Below are 19,247 nucleotides of genomic sequence, written 5' to 3' on the forward strand. Positions count from 1 at the left end.
GCATTCCCCTACGGCCGTGAAAAGTCCAAAAATACTAAAGACACAACGTAAGGGGGGGAGGATCGCGAGATGGACAAGGGGAGATTCTCTCTTCTGCGGAGCGGCACAAACAGGATTTCAAGAAATAGTAGAAATCGAGTAAAAGTTCCGCTGACAAGCTCCGCTTAGTATTGGGGAAACATGATCGTTGTGAGAAACGAAGAATCATCCTTCAGAAACTGTGCTTACCGTACAGAGCGAGCAGCAGCAGCCATCGTTTCTCCCGCATGTTGGCACTGTAACAAATAAATTAATCGTGTTAGCTAATGGAATCATTTGATATAATATAATAGAAAGAGTAAACTTCATATAAATTATTAAAATTTTATCTCTTATAATATTTTTTTGCCGTTATTTTTTTTTACACAGAATATTCTAAAAGACGAAGAAGTTTCTATTTGCGAAAGGTCAGTCAAATTTCTCAGGGTGTTGAGAGTCAATTGCACGGCACTGTAAATCGGCGAACATAATCAAAGCAGAGAGCCTTAACATTATAGCCGTAGACTGTAGAAGTGCTTGAGCATATGGGAACGGGTAGGAACTTTCTCTGTGCTGTCACCACTGCTAACCATATAATGCAAGGATAATGCGGGTGTTATATAAATGCGTGATCACGTAATATCGGGTGTGACTTTGTAGTAGCGATTGCGAATGTCTAATTACCAGAGGGTATGCTTCTGCAGCGCACGCATCTGTTTAACAAGATCTTTCGGAAGAGATTCTCGATGTGATAATTGTGATAATCTGTTGATTCAATAATTCATTATGCTAGATACACGAGAATATTGCGATAGGTATTGCATTCTCGATAATAATATCGAATTTGTATTCTGTCTCTGAATATTGAATTTGCATTAGAATCTTTAAATCTTATGTGTACATGGTTCTTGTATATCACATACGTAGTTAACACGTGATTTACTTGTGTTTATCAAGGAGTTATAAAAAAAATATTTTCTTCCTATCTTGAATTATTCCTTTGTAGATGACCTTCATTTTTCCGGACTGTCGATTACTGTCGATAATTTACATCCTGTAGTGGTGTCACGTCTTTCTAAGTTTTTTTTTTTTCTTATCTTATCTGGGGAAAGTAACCTTGCAACCTTTCAGCATCAAATTAGATTACCAATCTTGTGAATCTTATTGTTAGTTATATCACGAGTATAAATATTAAACTATACATATTTGTTAAAATTTATACGATTTGTGTGCACGATCGACTATTAATGAGATTTGAATCACAGTAAATCTAATAAGTTTGGCACTCGCGCCAATAAATATAAGCTCTATACACATATATATATACATACAATGCATTTTGATTATATAAAAGAATGCAATATGATTTAAAATGCACAACAGAATTTAATTCCGCTCTATCGTCTTTAACTAACAATAAGTAGAAAGGTGGCTAGTGATTTTCAAGCATAAATATATGCGATTCCTCGCACGTTCTTCTCAGTTTCCGCACAGAAATGTGGAACGCTAGAGCCAATCGCACGCAGTGCACCACGTACATGCTCGCATTAATTGGGTGCGCTATCGCGCTCTAGTTCTCAGACAGATTTTTATCGTTTCTATAAAAGTAGGAAAGAAAGAGAGAGGATGCTTCCCCCGCTGGCTAAAGCCATACAAGACTACATTATTCGGTTACACAAGTTTTCGTAATTGTTCCCTGTATTCGTGTCACAATACGAACGAATTCTCAGGCAGCATGGGAAACATCCCCAGATTAAAGATTAATTTTATCCGGAAGCTGCGCAAATGAGACCCGAATCTTAACGAGATCTATGAATATTCAGACAATTCTTTTACTCAGCAAAATATAATATATAGTATTGCGTTTCGTAACAAGTAGTATACAATTTATTATTTTTTATTTGATTTTTCGTCAATATTTACAATTTTTATTTATTATATTTATGGCATTATGTATTTTTATGATTATGACAGATTATTACGTGAAGAAATTAATATAAGCCTTTAGAAAAATTATCATACGGCTAAAAGATTTTAGTTTATGCATTATGTGAAAAATAAGAGAGAGATACAATCTCCAAATACATCCATTGCGTATATTTTATCGCCTATTTAACGTGTCTCTTGTCGGAGATGTCTCCTTTGTCAAGTTATGTACGGAATATGTTACTCGCATAACATTACCTTACGGTAAATTACGTTATGTTATGACATACGAGTAACGGTCATCTATGCTCACTAAAGGTCACCGGAAATGATGGCTCGTACGTGCGCGACGAGTCACTTGATTCATCAGACTTCTTAATCTTGGCGAGTGTGTAGTGAAAAATGTTTTAAAAATTTTCATTTTTTTCTCGAATAAACTAAGAGAGAATTATTAAAAACGCACAAACATTTTTATTAAAAATAAATAATAACATTCTAACAATTGCAATATTTGGAACTCTGACATGAGTTAGTTATTTTATTTTTTTTAATCATTTATATATGAAATTTTTATGCATTTTTTTTCTTGTGACAAACAAAATTTTTCGATCGGGCGTTGCGTTAAGGTGTGGTTACAAAACTCGATAGCCTTCAAAAGCACAGTATGCCGAAATAACAGGCTTTCATTTCCTCGTGCGTGCTATTCGAATGTTCGCTCCGACGTGTATTATTGAATTAATCGTCGACTGAGAAAAACTGTGCGACTGATATCGAATGCAATGCGATACGATGAGAGAAAACGTTAATTAAAAGATGCCTTTATGTGCTGCAAGTTGTGAAAGGTTGATACGGAAATTTCCTTCGTTTTTTTTTTCGAGAATATCGTTCTTTTTCTCGTTAACGAAAATTACTGTGTGATTTATACATAGAAATAAGATAAAATCATATATTATGTATTGTAAATAATATGGAAAAATACAAACTGTATAATTTGGACGAGAATCCTATAATTAAATATGACTTAGTAATTTATCGCATTTACCGCTTGAAGCCATAATTTACATAAACAGCTGGTGAGTGACATTTAGAAGCTAAATATCACGAGAAACGAAGATACAAATGTATTTTATGGGACACAATTTTTTATTGTTCTGCAAAAGTTTCTAATAAAAGGATGTAATAAAGGACGCAATAAAGCGATACAAATTTTTGAAAGATTATTGATCTTATTGCAGCGAGCTTTGTCCTCTTTTCTTAAAGCAGTGAACTAAGTCAGATTAAATCACACACGACATAATGGACATCAATGAGATATTTATTTAAAGCGAACCTGTTTGAAATAGATTTATTGTAATCCGTCAAATCAATGAATCGATCGCGAATATAACGCTTCTCGCCATTCTAATTTTCATGCTATCCGCACATAGGGTATTCGTTACATTAGTTACGAGCATTGCTTGCCTTGTAGGTAGAAAGTGTGTAATTGTGTAAGGCAAACATATGCAGAGCAAACATTAATAATCGCAAGGGGAGCTGTTGATCGGGCGTGCGCGTCAGAAGTATCCTTCGTAAATTATAATTACTATAGTTTTTTTATGTAGAGTATGAATTTGTATTGAGCTTATTTGGATGAGCGCCAGGACCGCATTGAGGATTTTTAAAGGATACAAAATGAGATTCTGCGCAGCTGTGTCCAGAGTGAAGTAAACACGCGTCGCAACAATCGATTTTGATTTCTTTTTGTGAATATATATTTGCGAATGACTAATAGCTTCATGTTTAAATGCAGGAGCAAGCTTAAACATTTTATGTTTAAGGGGGCATACCCATTTGAAATCTCGAAAAATGAGTACATTTTCTAGATTTTTTGCAGCGCAACGACTTGATAAAAATTTTTAATTTTTTTTACGATAATAATACAATATTATTAACTACTTAAATAAAAATTTCAGCTTAAAAAAACAATTTTTTTTTTAAAGTTATGGGAATATTTGCGGAGCCCCTCCAAATTTTAGGTGACTGCACGGTGTGCATGAAAACGTTCGTATATCATTTCTAAAATCAAAAATCCAAGTTTTTTCTTATTAAACATTGTAATAGCTATCTGCTATCCAAACGTTTTTTCAAAATTCCAAAAAATAAAAAAATGGCAGTGTGTTGAAAAAAAGTTTCGGATTTTTTGAAAAAAAGTCTATCTTTTTTTTTATAACAAAAAATGGAGAATCAAATGTAAATACTCGCATAACTTTTAAAAGAAAAATTTTTGTTTAAGTAGTTAATAATATTATATTAATATTGTAAAAAGTTGAACATTTTTATCAAGTCGTTGCGCTGCAAAAAAATCTAAGAAAATATACTCATTTTTTATTTTCAAACGGGTATGCCACCTTAAATATGGGAACGCCTCCACAGAAATGATCTCTACATTCCAGAGCATTAAAGCGATAAGTAGACTAGAAAACAAAATTTGTAATGCTTTCGATCAGAGATAAACCAGGGACATTTCTTAATGCTAAAAAAGAGCAAATTAAATTAGAGAAGTCGAATTTGTAAACAGTTGAATTTGAAAAATTATTTTGATAAACTGTATTTTTATTTTTTTCTTTTTAATATAAACAGTGAGAAATTATTATGAAGCGTTATTCATCTTGAATGAAAATTTTTCTTCTTAATTTTACTATATTTCCATAAGCTACTAGATTTTTTTAAAGTGCTATAATTTTTATTCTATCTCACCAATATATCGCGTTTCCAAGCTTCCGTTCTAATGCTAGAACGATTTCTCCTATTAGAATTTAGAAATTTTTAAATAATTTTATAAGTCTTTCTTTGTGGGTGTATATTTCGCTAATTTTTATATGTTGTTTAAATAACATATTATTAATTTACGTGTAAAGGAAATATATAGAACTTTTTTCTTGCAGAAAAACAAATTTAACGAGTAAATATACACATACAGCTTTTAGTTGTAGTGGTATATTTGCAAATAAGTTTCTAATACTTGTGTATTCACGAAGTTGATCGTACGCTCCAATGATCAGGAATTAAAATAATCAAACTCATTTATCGCAAAGCAATTGCTTGCGCAATAATGCGATATCGTTTGATATTCTTACCTATTTTCTTACATTTAAAAAATGTTATTTTCGAATTTCTTGGCGCATTTGCCAAACATATCTTAATTTTTATTAAAAACTGTTGTTTTGTGCAACGATTCAAAATTCATTCAATCGAAAAGTGTTTTGGCCGTTTTTGCCGATTCAGACGAAAACTTCGGTTCCGGAACAAATAGTTTTACTCTTGATTGAGAATAAAACTTATTCGACCATAAAGCATTATTCGCGTTGTTTTATTGACTTATTGTGTAAAATCTATACGACAAATACAAAAATATATGCGTAAGCAATAATTATTCAAAAAAAGAGAATATTGCGGTTTTCCTAAATCTGCGTGGTAAAAGTTGAGCATTTGTTGAGTTCTCAACAATTACATCGGTTCAATTTCAAAGATCGGGCATTAATATAATATCAACATGATTAATAACTCTGCACGCTTCATTACGAGGCTTTTACGTAAGCGCGAGGTGTTAATAACGCGCGATATGGATACCGTTTTGATATATCCGGCGAAACTATTCGAAAGTTATTATTTAAGAGCGGGCGGAGAGAAAAATGGGGCGCGCGCGAATTCGCCGTTTCGCCTCCTACGAATTTCTCCCCTAAGAAGAGAGGCTTGTGCTTCGTGTATAATTAGCGCGATTAATGTGTCGTGAAGTCGGTGCTTCACCGCCATCTTCTTCCTGCTCTTCCTATTCCGTGCGAACGATTGTTCGTTAGAGAAGAGAGCACAATGAGATCGACGGGGGTCCATATAAGAGATATTTTACGGCATACGTGCTTCCTACCGCGCTATAAATTTAAGTTATACAATGTAGTTTATTGTAACTTTTTACATAGTAACTTTGTTATGTAACTTTTACAACGATATATAGCAATACAATTACGATTGAATGTCGCAATAATTCCGGTACAGAAATATATATATATATGGTTTGCATAATGATAATTATAAATTATTTTATTTGCCGATCACATATACACAACATTTCGATTGCAAAATAAATAAATATTTATCGAAAGTAGACTCGTGCAACATCACATGTCGCGCAAAGAAGGTGTGACATACTTTTTTGCTTGTTGACGCATTCGATCACTGGTCTGGTTTTCTTACTATGAAAGTGCTGATGGTCAAATTTCGTTTTGTCCCCGGGCGATACGTCACGAGCTTTCAAAAGTCTGATTTCTATCAAACAATTAAGATTCACATGTTGCATCAACAATTTATTTCTCAAATTTCTATGAAACGTGACGACACTAATCCATTTGAAGAAATCGAAACAGCAAAGAATGATGTTTATTAACAGGAATGATAATCATTCTCATCCAGCATTCATTAAATTCGTGAATTTTGACTTTGCCTCGAATCAATATGGTAACTTTTTACAACAATTCTTTTACTTGATAGTGAATAGCAGTAACTTCTTGATGGATACTGCTATTTTTATTCGCACGCTACTCAGAGATATGCATATATACATTCTCCGAACTCATACATCTTTGCCCGGGTTATTCTCTCAATCATTTATTCATCCTCTCTTCTTCGTGAATGCGATTATATGATTATATAGATCTATAGTGAGATGTGTGTGATGGAGTATAAGATAACAAATAGAAGCTGTTAAGCCATCCGACGTTATCATTAGCGATCAGAATTTTATTTATCTCCTTTTAACCGTATCTCCCGTGCAATTATTTGAAAGATACTGCGATGAATGGAAGATATTTTATCGTTATATATTATATTTTTTTCCCCGGCACACATTTTTTTATCATTTGGATGCAAGTATATACATATAGAAAAATATTATTCTATTGCTAAGAAAAATGATTACTCAGTTTACTTTTCTTCTTTTAAATAACACTTATCTTTAACAAAGAATATTTTCTCAATGATAGTCTTAAAATAGACTTGTCACAAATTTTAGAAAAACTCATTATCATGTACTCAAAAAAAGTAATTATTTTCTTTTGAAGAACATTATAAAATTTTATCGAAGAAAAGTCAGATGTGGCTAATTTAATGTAAGAAAATTTATTAGATCAGAAAAATTTAGTGTATTTCTTTCAATTAGATAATTTAATATTCTTGATTGAAGTATTAAACTTACTAGGATTCAGAATACATTTTGAATAAATTTGATGCTTATGATGAACTTATGATAGATTTGCGGATATATGAACTTTTGAAATACTTGAAACAAGTAATATTTACTTAAATATAGTATGTATTTTTCTGTGTGTGATATCAGTAGAATAAAAATGAAGTTCAAGCCTGATAATCATCAATTGAACTATGTAAACTTTCCGGAAATTGTGTAAGCTGATTTGTGCGGTCACGCTCCTCCGAATCGACGTAACCGATATCGTCTTCTGATAGTATGGGAAGCTGGATGAGCGCAGTGTGTCGCGAGATCCGGGCAACGGCGATGCCGTTGTTGCACGAGGACAAACGACCGCAGACGAATTGTTTGCCGAAGGTCGCGAGCCAGATAACGGTCTTTGAACGGCTAAAGACCTACTTAGGGGCGCGGAGCTCTAGCTTGATTCGTCTTTTTGACCCCCCTCCTAGAGTCGACAGGCCCAGGTGGATCCGGCAAATTGTTTAGCCTGCATAAACGCCGCGAACAGGGACAGATGTGAATTACCATCACCGATGCAGAGGTCAAACCAAATAGAGTTTATAGTATAGGAGTCTATAGTATATTATCCGCGTAGATTGCCGATATCAAAGTGTTACAAGTGTTTTGGATAAAGCTGATCCCACGATTCACAGAAATTCTTTTAAATTGAGATTTTATCGAGATAATATATCTCTTCGGATATTTCCATATCTGAATTCAGAAATATTTCAAACAGAAACCATGCCTTATAATCTGAGAATGAGTGCAACATGTTATATAGAATAATTTAAATGTCAAGAAAAAGATGTATCAAAGAGAATTTTTTAAATCGATTGAAGAATACGATTTAGTGACATATATTTTTTTCTGGAGCTTAATTCGGCTAATACTTTTTAATATATTTTTCACTTTTTAATAAATTACTCGAAAATACTATGTATATTATCATTAAGAACACTGCAATAAAAATATTTTATTCAAACTTTTATCTAAATTTTTCAAAACTTTTGGGTGTTCCATTTTATGTTGCAGTGTTGCAATTCTATATAATTACATTGCACGCATCGCTAAATAAGATCTTTACCCGAAGATAAAAGCGTTTCTTTCTTGCAAAGTGCGTGGATCAGGGATAAAGACATTTGTTTTTCTTGTTGGACGATAATCTCATTCCGGTTCCTCTTCTCGCACGCGCGTGTAGCAAGTACCATACACCAGATAAGCAATCTGCGTAGAGCGACCTGTCGCGCGCGCTATGATAAGAAGTCATAATTCCATCCTCTTCCCTCGCCCGGAGGCTGGCAGCTCTCGCAATGATACGTGATATTATATTCCCTGAAAGGGTGCAATTTAATATAATATGGATTACGTATTCAGGCCGAGATGCAGTTGAAAATCGACTCGACACAAAGGCAGCAGGAAGAAAACGTTAAAATTACCGTTCGCTAATCGCGCGATGCTCATCGTCTAGCCTCGATTCGGCGCACATCGCCTCCAGAGATGTGTTCTAGAAGAGATGTGTTCTAGAAGTGCCTTCCCGCGCAAACTTCAGCGCGCGTGTATCCCACGAGGTATTCGAATGTAGCTATGGTAACTTTTTACAACAATTCTTTTACTTGATAGTGAATAGCAGTAACTTCTTGATGGATATTTTTATTCGCATGCTACTCAGAGATATGCATATATACATTCTCCGAACTCATACATCTTTGCCCGGGTTATTCTCTCAATCATTTATTCATCCTCTCTTCTTCGTGAATGCGATTATATTTTCCAAGAGATCTACAGTGAGATGTGTGTGTTGGAGTATAAGATAACAAATAGAAGCTGTTAAGCCATCCGACGTTATCATTAGCGATCAGAATTTTCTTTATCTCCTTTTAACCGTATCTCCCGTGCAATTATTTGAAAGATACTGCGATGAATGGAAGATATTTTATCGTTATATATTATATTTTTTTCCCCGGCACACATTTTTTTATCATTTGGATGCAAGTATATACATATAGAAAAATATTATTCTATTGCTAAGAAAAATGATTACTCAGTTTACTTTTCTTCTTTTAAATAACACTTATCTTTAACAAAGAATATTTTCTCAATGATAGTCTTAAAATAGACTTGTCACAAATTTTAGAAAAACTCATTATCATGTACTCAAAAAAAGTAAATATTTTCTTTTTGATAGATTTGCGGATATATGAACTTTTGAAATACTTGAAACAAGTAATGTTTACTTAAATTGTATTTTTCTGTGTGTATAATCTCTCCGTTAATCGTCGTACCCTTTTAGCGTGACTTCGTTCGGCGCTAACGATGGATCGAAATGGAATTTTGTTCAATCGCCGTTCGTCGTCGCAAATCACGCGGATCGCGAAACTATCCGGGCGTTCGATTATGGCGAAGTCGTTCGTTTATTTTTCCGCCGGCGTATCGAGAGAAAGCCGACCGTCGCTCGCGCTTGCTCGCGACGGCGGACATGGATTATGTCGTAACGCCATGGCGCTGTGCAATATTGTTTGTGAAAAAGATCCCGCAAACGGTACATCGGGGTAGCCACGTGTTGCTGCTGTTGCTGCACCTTCCGTTCGTCGATCCATCGGCGCGCTAAGAAAACGGGCCGACCGCGTGATTATGAAACTTTTTTAATTACATAACGGCGACGTTCTCGCGCGGTCCTGCCCCTCGTGAATCCGAAGTGATTATGGAAACATATAAATGCATATGGATATATAAAGATCCTTACGGGAATGGAAAAAATCTACGCAAGTTGAACGAAGTTGGAAGATCGATTAAAATATCATCAATTTTGGCAACGCGAGATTTTTTAACGATTTTAATTTTAATCATTGAAATTGAGCGATTCGAGAGATGTGGTGAAAATATATTGTGATGTTTTAACCGCAAGACTTGGTCGAAGAAACTGAGAAAAAGGGATGGGTCTCGTTAGGAAGAGCTGGTAAGGCGTGTCGCGTCTAACGCACTTCTCTCGCAAATTAAATTCACTTTCGAACGTGTATACAATCGCCTCGTGGAATCCACCGATTGAAAGTGAACGTGGTGGACGCGTTAGAACGTATTAGACGAAGTGAGACGATGAATTACACGAGTAAAAGAGAGGCAAGGAAAGAGAGAACGGTGGATTGAGGTATCGTCGAGGTTACGGAAAACTTATTCCGCCTAATCGATGAAGTGGCCGATTGTGGCAATTTGCGTAAGACGCGTGAGATGATTTCTTGATTTAGATAAGTTCACGATAAGAGAACGTAGCGATGTGTCGTTATCGCGATTCGATCGAAAGTAAAATCTCGCTTCCGAAATTCATGCCTTAAATAAATCGTTGAGGCCTTTATATTCATCAATTCAATCGTGTATTTTCTCACATAGATTGAGAGATCATGATGGAGAGATTGAAATTATTAGCGGTTCAAAATCTTTACTCCTCTCGTCGCGTATTTACTGATTAATTATGCGAGCGCTTAAATTAGCTAATTATTTCACTTGTTCAATTTATCTTCAGGATCTTTCGTCGACGAAAACTTTTCTCGCAATTTCATGGCAATGGCGTATGATTTATTTTCGTGCTGTGATAAATACGAATAAATTACCATAAGACCGACGAAAGTTTCCATCGGGAATAAGATTCGTGGAGCGAGTACATCGTGCGTGCCCGATGCGTGCGTGCCGTGGCGTGTGTGAAGGTGTATGCACGTGTGTGGCGCGATCGAGTATACGTCTCTCTTTACGCCGAACGAACTCTCTTCTCGTTACTCGCGATTCCCGACGAGCAGATTAGAAATTCGTGACTTTGCCGGAGAACGCGATCGCTCGACCATTCGCGATGGAAAATATCGCGCAAAAGGATCAAGAATATATCGCGCTATTTTTAGACGATGCTTTTCGCGCGGTTCTTTCGATTTCGCGCTCATCGGCCCGAGTGGAAAGTTAGATGTGACAAATTCGATGATAAAACCAGTTCGCTCTCCTTGTCATTTTGCTACCGTGATGCAAAAACGACTGAGCAGGAAGACGCACAGGATGCGACGAGCAGCGAAAGTCCTGTCTTTATGACGATCTCCGAAGCGGTTCGGTTTAATGCTCGCGTTTTTTTTTAGATCCTTTCCTCGATTCACTCGGATTAATCGTGCATTATACGCGTGTTATTTGTATTTTTCAAACAGACAGAGAGATAAGCATTTTATTATATTTATATAATTAAATGAGAGAAACTGATACGGGTAAAGAGACAAATGGTGTTTTAAGATCTTTGTTCTTTGAAATTCTCGAGTTTTCTCTTAAGGCTATTCCCCCGGGCCAACTTACATGAACTGTCGCAAGAGAACAATGATACTCTGACCGCGGGCAGAAGCTGAGGACTCTTTCTAAATAAACACTGTGATTAGGGTCGGTGAGGTAACGCAAATTTCATTAAGTTCGTCGAAACATCGCGGCGTTTCGCTTTCTTTTTAATATCGAAACGCGTATATAGATATGAAAGAAACTATAATATTGCGCGCTTGAAATTAATAAAACATATATACACATCGTTTCTTGAGAGAACGAGCGATTTAACACTATGCAGATTTCGTAAGATCGTGAGAGCTGCGAAAGCTTTACTCCGAAATGGAGAACGATCCAATAAGTTCGTGTTGTTTTTTTGTTTTTTTGTTTTTTTTTTTTTTAAATTGCTCGTTCTCTTCGATTACGCAGCCTCTGCGAGAGCGGATAATGTAATTTATAATTCATTGCGCGAAACGAAAATGATAAGGGGACCAAACCTGTCTCTCTCGGCTCCGCTAGTTCTTCGCTAATTCCTCATGAAACCAACGTCCTTACATCGACTGGCACTTGAAATGCAAATTCACAGGTATATTTTGTATAGATATATTACAAGAAGAAGAGCGAGCACTTTTCGTCGAGTGAAAAACTGATGCGTATGCCCCCGGGAAAATGCTCGCCGTTTGGTTTTTCTTTCGGTGGGGCCGCGAAAATTAAACGAGACAAGATAAGACGATACGCGCGCGACAAGGTTTTTCGTGCAGGGCGAGATCGCGGCGTCCGGTCCGGCCAGAAGACTGCGCGATGGAAGTGGAAAAGCTACCAGCAGGAGCGTTGTGCTCTGACCACCATCGTCTGGTTGAGAGCTTTCTACGACCGACGACAAGGCGGAGAGGGAGTCGAGCGGCACATTGGCGTCTTTGGGGCCCGATCCGAGCATTGGCGTAATCTTGTCGGAGACTTGAGGCCCCAGGTCGCGTGAGAGAAAGGCACGCGCGCGGCGAATAGGCACAGCACGTAGAGAGACAGACACCTGCGTCGCCACCTGACAGAACGAGAAGAACACACAGACATATCACCCGCACCCACACATACACATCCGGAAAGCGGGCTTGATATCGAATTGGTAAGGTCATTGCTGCGTGCGACGGTGATATTTGCTCTCGCATTGCGGCGATAGGATTAATCTCCGACTCTGCTTTGCAACAAACTGCTCTGACGTATAATTACGATGGGCATGACATATATATGTGGATGATTATAGCCGTGATTGTTTGATTTCTATTGTTGATCCATTACGGTCAACGCATTAAGCGTCGTTGTTATATTCGAGCTTTGTGAGAGATCTATGTTTAATTGAATGACAGATGGGAGTGGATGGAATCGGTCGATCTGAGCACAGTTGAATTTTTATGACATTTGTAATGCGAGCGGTTCGACACCTATTGTCATGATAAATAGGTATATGCGTTTATCATGAAGTGGAGGCAGATCGATCGAGACTTTTATCAAAGGTCTTTTATTGCCTTCAGAGGTTTCTAAGCCCACCGCGATCCCTTCGTCATCTGTCACCGAATAAACTTAGCCTGCACGCTTCGAAGGATATGCGTACGAAAGATCAATCAGAGATGCGTCGAGTGAAAGTGGAACGTCGAGCGTTAATATCTTGACAATAGATGCCAGAAATAGCCGCACAGATGACGTCTCAATTGACTTTTCAATCGATAAAAATATTGTTTGAATCCTGGCGAAATGTAGGGAGCTAGTTTTTCCTACGCGATGGGTCTTTCGTAATGCTCGTAGAAATATCACGGACACAAATTCCCATCTCTTCGGATTTTCAATAAATTATCTTCACGGTCGCGCGGATCGAATAGATGTTGTCACCAAAGAGAATAACCGGATCCTCCATTGGACTGTTCCATGAGATTAAAGCGATGCTAACACGACACTAAGCATAGGATTTATATGTTACTTATTAACGACTTCTAATGACATTTGAAGAAAATAGCAATATATATGTCAATTGCGTTATATGTGGGAAGGTTTTCCCTTTCGCGTTACATGTGGGAAGCGCAGTAATCATTAGAAACTGGTTATAAGAATTATCATATTCCTCTGACGTTACATCATGTAACATATTGCGAAGCGAAAAATTCATTGCATTGGTTACATAATAATGGACGAAAAAACGCATAATTTATATTTTGATACATTTATATTTACATAAAGTTTATTATTCCTCAAATTAAATAAAACAATTCTGTCAATTTAATTCACATTTATAGCTTTATTTATTCGCTAAGGATAAATTCCATTCTTGATAAAAAGTAGATATTATTGTCTTTGTATCGTTAATTGGTGAGAAATTCAATGAAATATAAATGTTAAAATAGACTTTATTTTTAGTTGAAAGGACTGGAAATCTCATCAATAATCGGCTAAGTGAAGCGGATCCTGCTTACTACAAAGAAAGGAGCGTCTGGCCTCGTGTCACAGGTTTTGTTCACTATACGGGATTCACGGCGCTTTCTTGGTCTCTTGAGAAGTCGACGAATCCTTTCTTCCTCTATCATCGACGACCAAGGACGACATTCTTCGTTTTCTCCATTTTCCTCTTTTTTCATGCTCGCTCGCGATTGTGGTCTTTCTTCGCGCGGAAGGTCGAATATATGGAATCAGGTTTAGCATGATTTTTTTATGTTGGTCGTCGAAAGATTGCCTTTAATAATTTTTATGATTGCAGCTTTATTCAACTTATTTGATGTGTTATATTATTTTTGATATACAAAATATAAGAAGTCATTCGCGGTTTAATATTTATATCTTGATATATAAATCTTATGGTGTATCCTCCTGTTTTTTTCCCCATTTTTTCTGCGTTTTTCTTATCGTCTCAGATCGAAAGGAGATTGTAAATGCATACAAAGAATAGGAGCCGATTAATTTCTCTGTCACTTTTATGATCATCACAGTTATAAGGCGATTTTCAATTAAGAGAGTGTTTGTCATATTATCCTTAGAGTTCTATAAATATGTTTTTATGCAGAAGACTTTATAATCGAGTCCGATGAATCTCCGCTATTAACGATAAAAACTGTGATTTTTATAACGTGATGCACGAACTTGATAAGCTGTAAAGTTAAGTGCATTCTTGAATCGGTGAGACGAAATTGCGAAACAGGATGAAAGGCTGTTTCGCGTAACGAGGCACGCATGCAAAACGCAAATGGAAAAGTATAGCAGTTAAGTGTCGAAGTTAGTATCGGAGGGAGAAAGATAGAGAAGAGGGTGGGGTTCGCCTGGTCAGTCACGAGCTCTCACTTTCTATTGTCCAATCATGCCAAGAAATTGTCCGACGCGAATTTTATTTAATGCTTCAAATAACTCTTCTTTAGTTGCAATTAATTCGCCGTTAAAAAAAAAAAAACAAAAGTTGTGTTGTTTAATTTATAATTTCTTTATAATATACCCCTATATACATATATACGTATATATGAGATTAACATTTCTCGAAAGTCTTATATAGCATGCAGCTAGGAAGCAGAAACATATGTTTCTAAAAATAAATCAATGTTTCGTGATAACATAAGCATTCGATTTATATAATTATAAAAAATGTCTAACCCTTTTCGAGCAAATTCTATTTTATTTAACAGCGATAAATAAAGCAGACATCCTTGTTACTTTCCTGCATCGGCAAGCTAGGAATTCAGTACGTAGTACTTCGATACTTTGTAGACTACAAATAGTATTTCGGATAGCGTTGCGTTCGCGAAAAAATTATGTATAAAAGAGTTTATTAATGTACACAATCAACTATTAATTAAAATATAGGAGTTGTTAAATCTTGTTCCCATTCACATCTCTATAGAGCTCGTCGTTGTTGCCGTAAAGTCTCGGTGAATCGTTGCAATCGACCTGCAATGCCAAAAATATAATTGAGAAAATTAAAATCAATTAAAAATAATTATCTCTAAGAACAGTGTCTATGTCAAATACTTTATATATATGTGTATATACCTTGAACCACCAGTCACAAACGCGAGTCGTTTGACTAAAGACTGTACCATTTGGGCAGAGGAAGCTAAACTGACGTCCATTTGGTAAGCACCAATGCCACACCTTGAACCAAATATCAATATTTATTTTTTTTTATTCAATTATCGACGACAACAAATTTTGCGACTATCTTCAAATAAATTTTTTTATATTTTAAACTTGCGAGCAAAATAAAATTATATAATAATCTATATTTTTTTAAATAATTTTTAACATTTATATTTTGTATTTAGTTTTATATTTAAATTTTCAGGATAGCTTGCAAATTACTCGTTTAAGAACGATATGAGTTCATTCTTTTCTATCTTTATTAATAAGATCAGTAGGTAGTAATATGATAGTACGCACGTGTGCGCACACACATTTAAATAATCTCGATTATTGAAATGAGACTGTTCGGTGACCATATGGACACACCTGACATCTGGCTTCAGGATCGGCATAATATCCAGGTAACTTTCCTCCACAGGTAAACGTGAGTCCGAACGGCACCGAATTGTAAATTGGATAGTCCACGCCAGGTGTGTAACCGTCCACTTGCTGTAATGCACCAATGATTATGCGTGTCATAGATAGCCATGATTTTATAAAATTGTTATTAATCCGCTTGAATATCATTTTTCCAGAGGGTTCAATCATTTGTTGTTATAATTTTACTCTGTCGCGCAGCGATTACATCATTATTGTATTTGCGTATGCAATTTCCATTGCAAATCTCGATGATTGCATCGAAACTAGCGAAACTTAGCGAAAATAGTGAAACTTAGAGAAGCATAATCACGTTGCCGTCGTTATTATTCCGTTGGAACAAATAACAATACATTTCAACATGTATCATCTCGACAATGGAATGTGGCACGAATGAGGATACACGCCATAAATTGCACTTCCTCTTTCTTTAACGCGGGCACGCACGTTGAGCCATTAAAATTTATGTGCGTGTCGATAAATTTCATATAATTCCCTTGACGTAAAATCAATTATTTTATTATTAATAACTTGCAGTTACACGTAGCAAACATGAAAAAATATGTATTCTTCGTATTGCCTCTTATAACACGGTTCTATTTGATTTTATATCGATTTTATATAAGTTTTGATAAGACTATGTTTACGCGCGCTTTTTGGAGTAAATATAATATAGTTAGAAATATATAAATTTTTTCCGCAATCAATATCTATAATTAATGAACACTATGAAATGACATTAATTGAGAAGCAATCATTCTCTGTGTTTCATCTCGAGCCTAGAAGGAGGGCGCGATATAGGATCTTTTTCGCAATTGGCCATCAGTCAAAACGAGAAGGAATAAAGAGGCGATTGCAACACACGACGCGCCGGCTCGAGACCCTTCAGTGCGTGCACGTGCCAATGTCTGACCGGAAGTCGGGTTACATTGTTCCTCCCAAGCGGATGCGCATCTCCGCGGCTTTGTATACGATCTCTTGTTTACGATTTCACGTGTACGTATGCAGATATATGATCCACATCCCCTTTTTCCATCCGCATCGAATCTAACAGGTGATTCTAACGCTTGGTAAGAAGACGAAGGATCAAAAGGATCCATTTTCAAAATATGGCATGTGCGAAAATTAAAGCATGACATAAGCTCGATGAAAAAATATAAGCATGAATATAACAGGATTTATAACTATACGCGTTTTAATGAAAAATATATTACAATAATATAAAATATGTCTTAAATATTATATATTAAATTTTGCTCGTAGAAATAAAAATTGTATTATTTTATTGCGCTGTAAAATGATATGGTGAAAGATGCATTAGTCGTGTGGAAGTAGGATACTGCGAGCTAAAATTAATTAAATATCTTATCTTTCCGTTTGTTAACCTCGCGGCATTGAAGCTGCGTTTTATTTCTCGGCTTATTATTTTCTATCCCGATTTTCATCGGTTCCACGGTTGTCGTTTCCGGTGAAATATGTCTTCTAATTGCAAGAGTGGATGCGGCGAATTCGGATATTCGTACGTTATTTTTTATTCAAATTTATTAATGTAATGTAAGATACACGATATTTTATTTTAATAAAATATAAATTAATATTTTATAAAAAATATATATGTATGTGAACTTTCTTCGAGAGAGAGAGAGAGAGAGATTATTTCCGGTATTAAGATAAGAAAAGATTCAAATTTTTTATGTTATACGATATTGAAAGATTACTGTTTATTTAGAAATCTTGAATTTTTATTATTAGAATCTTGAAATGATGAAAGTATTCATGAATCGGAGTGCTTTTGAGTGACTTCGCCTAACGAGGCATTTCGTATACAAGCGAGAAAGCACGTCCGCGTAACACAGGTTAATTAATGAATTACTTAATGTTACCACCTGGAAAAAGATGATGCGTGCAGATATGGTTCACTCGCTTATTGTTACGCGATACATCGTGGGAAGCTGCGATGAAAATAATAATTTGGTGCTTTAATCCACCGTGCTAGTTTTGTAAAAGTGGAGTATTTACGAAATACCTTCCCACACACACAAACACACATACACACCACAATGTCATACATATTAGGCAATCATTGTTTGAAGATGTAATTTTTTGCAGATTCATAAAAAGTATTTTTGCGATATTATTTATGATTTTTGAAAGGGATGATTTGTGTTTCGAAAAGGTCGAAAAGTTAAGACAAATTTTAACTTACCGCCATTGTTTGATAGATTATAACCGCGCCAAAAAGCAAAAGAGCGCAGAGTACTTGATACCTCGAAATCATCTAAAAAATATGAGACTTTTGATTACTTAATAATTAACAAAAATAGAAAACATATTAAAATTTTTTTTTAATTTTTTATATATGAGAGAAATTTAAATACTCAATATATTTACTCTTTTAACTTTTCTGTCACATAATTTTAAAGCACTACTGAAACATTTTTTGGGAACAAAAGGTTAACGGGAGATGAAATAGAGAATTATAGTCACAGGTGCCTACCTTTTCGAAAAAGCTGGTCCCCTTAGTCCGCAGTATCGTGCTGCGTGGTGATCATTTATCTTTTCGTGTTCCTTTGCCTTTTCAGTTTTCCGTGCACTGCACTTACGAATAGTGATTACTTATCCGAAGTGCTTTAGGTTCGCAAGACGACGCTACTTCCAAAGTATCTTTCTCAAAGGATTGTTCTATGAGGTGGTGGTATATATATGGTTTTAGACATCGGCCGAGAAAAAGGGGGGGGATTCTTGAGAGTCTCTCTTTCTTGGGGCTCCCACATCAGACGAACGGAGAAAGAGAAGATCCCAGAGCGGTGGAAGGAGGGATGTTCCCCTGTGATGCAGCAGAGATTCTGCTCTTACGCAATCGTTGTCTCGTGGTCTAACACCCGTGAAAATATTCGTAACCATTGTACTTGAACCATTGTAATGCATTTGCTCTTTTTATTATATCTCTCTCAGGAATAGAAGAAAGTCTAAGCAATTATGAATATTCTTACTTTTTCACGTATTTGAAATTTTTGCATAGAACTTTGCTAAAGCTTTAGCCACACTTAGAGAGAAAGAGAGAGATAATTCTCATAATTAATCAATGGGATTTAAATGGATTCGGTATATGCTTCATTTGATCTTTATTCGATCAAGATTCAATAAATTGGCTATTTTTTCCTGAGAGTTGTATGTTTAATTATTCCGGCTGTGCTGTTTCGAATTGGAAATAACTAAGAAAAATGTTGTATGGTTATAAATATAGTTCACGTCAGAG

At 35.7% G+C, this 19,247-nt stretch overlaps 2 protein-coding genes across 2 annotated transcripts in view; both read right to left on the bottom strand.

Moving 5' to 3' along the window:
• LOC115239891 (uncharacterized protein DDB_G0284459) overlaps nt 1-12,425 on the bottom strand; it is a 25,598-nt gene extending 13,173 nt beyond the window's left edge. The window contains exons 1-2 of the mRNA XM_029814721.1: nt 11,959-12,425; nt 229-275 (exon numbers count right to left, since the gene is read on the bottom strand). Of these exons, the coding sequence (XP_029670581.1) occupies nt 229-268 (40 nt within the window). The 5' untranslated portion in view covers nt 269-275; nt 11,959-12,425. The remainder of the gene's footprint in view (nt 1-228; nt 276-11,958) is intronic.
• Nucleotides 12,426-15,087: 2,662 nt separating this feature from the next.
• Nucleotides 15,088-18,749, bottom strand: LOC115239998 (U-scoloptoxin(01)-Cw1a-like). Its single transcript, XM_029814909.1, has 5 exons — nt 18,486-18,749; nt 18,195-18,266; nt 15,938-16,060; nt 15,482-15,583; nt 15,088-15,379 (listed from the first exon to the last, which is right to left on the bottom strand). Exons 2-5 carry the CDS (start codon nt 18,264-18,266, stop codon nt 15,302-15,304), a joined length of 375 nt encoding a protein of 124 aa, XP_029670769.1. The 5' UTR covers nt 18,486-18,749; the 3' UTR covers nt 15,088-15,301.
• Between the last annotated feature and the right edge of the window lie 498 nt (nt 18,750-19,247).

The sequence above is a fragment of the Formica exsecta genome, unplaced genomic scaffold, assembly GCF_003651465.1.
Source record: "Formica exsecta isolate Colony F162 unplaced genomic scaffold, ASM365146v1 scaffold4, whole genome shotgun sequence".
NCBI classification, from domain to species: Eukaryota; Metazoa; Arthropoda; class Insecta; order Hymenoptera; family Formicidae; genus Formica; species Formica exsecta.

Excerpts from the sequence above, each read along its gene's own strand:
- LOC115239998 (XM_029814909.1), bottom strand. The coding sequence starts at position 18,266 with ATGATTTCGAGGTATCAAGTACTCTGCGCTCTTTTGCTTTTTGGCGCG. Across the intron at positions 15,584-15,937 it reads ATCCTGAAGCCAGATGTCAG|GTGTGGCATTGGTGCTTACC; the intron begins GTGTGTCCATAT and ends ATTTGGTTCAAG. Across the intron at positions 15,380-15,481 it reads TTTGTGACTGGTGGTTCAAG|GTCGATTGCAACGATTCACC; the intron begins GTATATACACAT and ends TTGGCATTGCAG.